This window comes from Crocodylus porosus, unplaced genomic scaffold (assembly GCF_001723895.1).
Source record: "Crocodylus porosus isolate Cpor-Errol unplaced genomic scaffold, CroPor_comp1, whole genome shotgun sequence".
In the NCBI taxonomy this organism is placed as follows: Eukaryota; Metazoa; Chordata; order Crocodylia; family Crocodylidae; genus Crocodylus; species Crocodylus porosus.
The window spans coordinates 1,905,022-1,910,871 of NW_017728934.1; the positions used below are offsets into that span (position 1 = coordinate 1,905,022).

The window sequence follows — 5,850 nt, forward strand, 5'->3', positions numbered from 1 at the left end:
ACGGTCTCCACAATCAGGTACATGATATTCAGCAGCACCCTGCAAACAGCAGAGGATCAGACCCCACCACAGAATGAACAAGATGGGAACAGAGTAAAAAACAGATGCCTGGAACCTGCTGGCTTCAATTAAACAGACAGGAGCTTAGTCTACATTGCAGTATGGTCAGCAGCATCTCATCTCCTTGCCAGCACAGCTATGTCCCCCAGCCTGGATACAGCTGAGCCAACACAAAAGAACTTCTGTCTGCAAAAGGTCTGTCATTCGAGGAAATGGTGAATCCATACTGGCAGAAAAAGCTTTCTGTTGATACCACAGGTCTGCTGGCAAAGCTATGACAGCAGCTATGACAGTGCCCAGAGGTGCTGGCACTACAGTCCACTTCAATTCCTTCCCACAAAAGGAGGGGGCTAGGAACAAAGAGATGAGGGCCCCCACGATGAGTTGGGCACAGAAAACCCTCTAGCTGCAGTATGTGGGTCCAGTGGGTTGACACCTTTAAGGAGGTCAGACAAATAAATGAGAGGGAGGGAGCAGTTATAAGGCATTAAACATATGATCACCATATAAAGTAGATATAAATCTCAGTCCCCCACTGTCCACATCTGCTTATTCTTCAGAATCAAGTATTCTCCACTGACCTTTGATAGTGTCCATGCACGTTAGAGAGGGTTTGCACTGGTAGAGACCAGTTTACTCATCATAAAAGTTTTATTTGTATTTATTTCAAATGAGGGATCACCAAGCTGAACAGGCTAAAAACAACTGCCAGGCCTGAACTGCTCAGCACTCTTTTGACCCACTTGTAGTAATTCACAGGGAACAGTCTGATCCAGCATAGGAAAACTCTACTGGATTCATCAGCTCCAGTATTTTGCAGATCAGAGTTGCCTGTACTCAATTCCTCAGATGCCAAGGCTGCCTATCATGTCTGTAGCTGTTCCCACATTGCAGAAAGTGTAACCAAGGCAGTGAGGGGCAACGTTAGAACTAGGAATAGCATTCAAGCCTCCCAAAGGCAGGCAATAAATCCCACAATGCACCTGGCCCAAGGCCCTTCCTCAATCCCATAGGCCTTTTGCTTAGCTCCTGATGTCCAGTGTTCAGTCCCTTATTAGCTTAAGGTTATTCACAAGGCTTCTTACCTCAAGTCCGTGCTATCAGCCAGGGAGATGGCAGGCTTCCTCACTGCACTGCTGCATGCTGCGCTGTTGCTAGAGGAGGAAACAGAATCAGCAGCTCAGATCAGGTTGCTTGCATCTCCCTCACCCTATAAAGAAAACACCTGGGAAGTTTTAACACCAGCAGAAGTAACCAACTGACACACAGGAGCCAGCTGCTCTGGCAGGGATGCAATTCAATACTGGAAGCCTCCAAATGAATAATGCAACACCTGGAATAAATGCAGAACCCTTCATGCTTGCCAAAACTACGAGCATCTAGATGGAGGTCCATTCTCCTCAGGAAAACTGATGATTTCTCAAACATCTCACTGATCCTTCCCCATCACCTCAGTACTTCAACCCATTTCTCAGATAGAAAAAAAAAAAAAACCTCAGTGACTTGCCCAAGCTTTCAAGGATGTCAGAGCTGTGATTACCATTTAAGAGTTACTGGCTCTCAGACCTATAGTCATGCCACCCTGCACTCAAGTGTTAAGCTCTCCACTATGAAGAGAGACACCAAAAATAAAGTGCCCTCAATGGATTTTTCACCCTATGTTCCCATCAACAGCAACCCAAGCATCTGCTCAGGACAGATAGTGAGGGGTGATAGCCTCACTCTCAGATTACATGGATGGACTCCCAATAGGAATCACATTCTCCAGAACTGTCTAGCTCCATGCACATCTCCTATCCTTCTACCTCCAGTAGGGGAATGATCAGGTGATAACACAGGAGATGACTTCTCAAGTATGCCCTTTGTTATTAAAAGAGACCAGCTGCTTTGCAAGAGCCAGGAAGTTTGTCTCAAGAGACTGGAAATATGATAGATTTTCTACTGTGAGTCACCAGCTGAAACAAGCCCAGCTGCCACTTTCTTGACAACTGCTTGATAGTTTGTAGGATAAGCAGTTTTTACTAGCTAAGACCTCTGCAGTACAAAAAACCAGCGCACAGTTGTCCATGAGACAAGGATTAGGGAGCAAGTGGACCTGGTGGACAGTGAGAGCTGGTATTTCCACAATAAATTGGGAGCATATTGGCAGGGCAACATGAAAAAGCTTCTACCTGTCACACATGGTCCTTGGACATGAGGCCCAAACCAACCCACAGAAGTTAAAAGGAGACTTTCCAGCAATGTCACAGGACCTCAGCTGGCAGCAGGGAACTGCTTACAACTGAGCATCTTTCACAAGCTGGAAAGCTATCCAGGTACAGCAGTTCACAATCCAGTTATCAACTTGCTACTGGCACAGCTTTCCATCCTCCTCCCATCCCCTCAACTCTATGGCACTCACTCAATTTCCATGTTCAGAAGTTCCACCAGAGCATTGAAGGTACCAACTTCCAACAGCAAGAAAACGTTGTATCGCATCCAGGCCTGAACCTCTGCTTCAGAGCCACACTCTCCAAAGGTGCCTAGAAAAACATAATTACTGATTCACTGACAAATAGTGAGCCTGGCAACACCTGGGGGCATCAGATGCACACTTACAGGCAGGGGAAGGGTCTGTTCTCTGGCTGATGTGGAGATGCATTAGTGTTAGTGAAAGAGATGGACAAAACACAGGTCACTTGCCTCCTATGGTTGGTCCAACTAATGGGAATGGTTGATTCCATCAGACCTCTTACCAGAATTTTTTTTCCAGAATTGAATAAAATTATTCCAACTGCAACTTATTCAGTTAGAGCAGTGATTCTCAACCAGGGTGTTATGGCACGTTAGAGTACCTTGAGATCTTGTCAAGGGTGGTGCAAGGCACCATACAATGTTAGCACAGTCATAAGATAAACCCACAGATTTCAAATAGAAATCCACAGCTCTGAGCTTTCCAAGTTCTTTGCAACCAAAAAAATGCACTATTATTTTTCCATAAGCAAGAAGAGTGAAAAGTAAGAGCTGGCATTTTCTGATGGGCATGTCAAGTCTACCCAAGGGTCCAAAAAGGCTGAGAACCACCGAGATAGAATTAACAAGTCGCCCTGGAATTTTGTTAGTGCACAAGAAAGAGACCGGTGTCCAGCCTGAGCCCTGGCCTGGGGATGGCAACCATAAAAAAGGGGCACAGAAGCTAGAGGGGAAAAATTCAGAGGCTGCAGCATCTGTGAAAGGCCTCTCTCCATAGCCTCAGGCTTCCCACAAAACAAACAGTGGGCTTGATGCCGAGTGGCTGGAGCATTCAGCAGCACAAGCTGGGCTATGGGGAGTGTCCTACTGGCAGCAGTAGGAAGGCTGCTGCAAGGCCCCAGACAGCTCTGACTTACACTGGAACCTCCTCAGATACCAGTATAGGAAGAACACAGAAAGCCCAAAGACAGCTTAAATATGTTAATCAGAAGCACTTCCAAAAAGCATAGCTCTGACACTCAAAACCATCTCTGCTCCAAACACTTGCGTGTCCTGGGCTTCAGAACCCAGCCCCAAAATGCAGACCCAGCTAGGATGCGGGATGAGAACGGTCTGTCTGTTTCGCTGCTGGAAACTGAGCGATACACACTAGTAAAGAGGCAGGAAGACTTGGGGGGAGGGGAATTTCAGGTCCCCTCCAGGCCATATACATGTCACAGGAAATGGGCAAGTTTCCCCACGGGAAATGACACCATGCCAGACATTAATGGAATTTGTCCCACCAAAGAGGTGGCTAATCTGTGACAAAGAAGCTGCTGTTTAAATAGGAACTTAACGCCAACACAAATTTAACATCTGGCCAGGTATACAGAACCCCCCACTGTCCCACAGTGCTCTACTCTCTTTCCCCCCACTCCAAAGCTACCAGAGTAGCAGATAGCTGGCTAGCAGACAAACCACAGAGTGATCTGTCAGGTAGACTTGCAGGCTGCCCTATCCCATTGTTGCAGAGCAGAGACAGGAACAAGGCTGCTATCAGCAGGGGCTGCCCAGGTGGGAAAACTGGTGCTCTCTGCTCTCCCAACCTACTCCCTTGCCCTTTAAACATCCTGGAGCACCTGCAGACCAGCACCCTGGGGTGCCCGATTCCGATGCTACAGGAACCCCTTTAAACATTCTAGAACTTGTAGCCCAGGAGCCTGGCACACTGGCCGGACCCATGCCAGGACCAGTTGGGCACCAGGTGCGAAGAGACCCCCTGAGGGTGGTGGCACTACAGAAATAACATTTGGAAGCAGCTTGAGACAGCTGCAGGGACACAAAGGAAACTGATTTCAACTCTCTCTCTTTTTTAAACCAACACCCCTTACAGGTTCAGCACAGAAAAAGCAAGGGGCAGGGTGATTTCAGGAGGGTCAAATCCACTTAGCTGACATAGTCCCCTACCTTGTGCAACATAGAGGATGGCCCGGGCTACCTTGAGCCTTTTCTCCCTGGCAGTAACCTCCAGCCCATCGAGGAGCCGCATGGCATGAGTCCGGTGCTGATTGTTGTCCAGCTCGGTCCATTTCTTATCATGCACTGAAAAACCAAGAATGATCACTCTGGTGAAATGTTTCTCCCCCAGAGCTGGAAGGACTAGCTATTTATATACCTCCCTAAAAGCCACAACACAGTGGAGCAGCTGAAGCTCCTGTTCCTATGTAAAGATGCAGATTACATGGCCAAAAATTCAGGGCATCCAGTATTGACATTAAGACAAACTGTCAATCTAGGTAAGATGCTCATCACAGCCCTGGAACAGAATATAAGCATATCTGATCTGCTAGAGGTCACACTGAGGGGACTCACTAATGCCACCTACTGCAAGATCAGATTAATGAGACTCATCCTTTGAAATACACATCAGCAACAACCAGAAACCAGTAGAGTCTAATGGCTGGTCATCAGCAGGTCAGGGCTTTCCAAACTGTCTGGGTCTTGTACCATAGCATGGATAATAAAAAGGTAATACTAGGTCATTACTGCTGCCCTTAACATCAGCTATCCAACAACCTAAGAGAAACCACAGAATCATTCTTCCTTTTTCCCTGTTTACATTTCCCTTTTCCTTTTTCTGCTTGCCCATTCCTCCCTTCACATGCCCTCTAGGAGTTTGGCACATGCCCTGTAAGATGCATGTATCCCAGTTTGAGACCCAAAGGCATAGGTAAAATAAGCTGATTGTTCATAGTGCCTTCCACAGTCACAGTTGGCATTAACTGTCCACCGCATTTAGAGAGATAAAGTACTGAATAAGCTAGAAACAATGCGCTCATGGGTGAGGTACATTAGCAAAGTGTCCCTCAGAGACAATATTTGCCAGCAAACACTCTAAGTTGTAAACCAAGTAAGGGATGTTTGTAGTCAGTGTCTGCCCTGACGCAGGGATAACACATCTGTACTTGCATCTCCTCGTGAATGTTCTACAGGCAATCCTAAAACCTATGAACAGGGGCAAGGAGGAAAAAATAAACTTCTCTTACCGTGGACCCTAAAATCTTCTTCAAAGCACTTTCGGTTCAGCTGGAATTCTGGGCCTTCGGTGTAGCTGTATAGTTCTGCCAACATACCATAAACCGTGTCTAGTTGTTGTCAGTTTTCTTTCAGCATCCCCCCAAACAGTATTTCCAAAGACTGCCCACAGCAGTCATGTAACAAACAGGCACAGACCAGACCTCAGTCCTAAGGCTCCTGACAATCAGATGTGTTTTGGTTTTTTGTTTGTTTGTTAAGGTCCCCACCACTCACAGTTCACATAGTCAAGAGTTTAAAACAATAAAAAAACCCCAAAGCTTT

At 46.6% G+C, this 5,850-nt stretch overlaps 1 protein-coding gene across 1 annotated transcript in view; it reads right to left on the reverse strand.

Annotated features, from left to right (window-relative positions):
• STRIP1 (striatin interacting protein 1) overlaps positions 1–5,850 on the reverse strand; it is a 36,646-nt gene that overhangs the window by 28,649 nt on the left and 2,147 nt on the right. Inside the window, exons 3-6 of the mRNA XM_019546264.1 lie at positions 5,538–5,612; positions 4,459–4,593; positions 2,462–2,582; positions 1,146–1,214 (exon numbers count right to left, since the gene is read on the reverse strand). Of these exons, the coding sequence (XP_019401809.1) occupies positions 1,146–1,214; positions 2,462–2,582; positions 4,459–4,593; positions 5,538–5,612 (400 nt within the window). The remainder of the gene's footprint in view (positions 1–1,145; positions 1,215–2,461; positions 2,583–4,458; positions 4,594–5,537; positions 5,613–5,850) is intronic.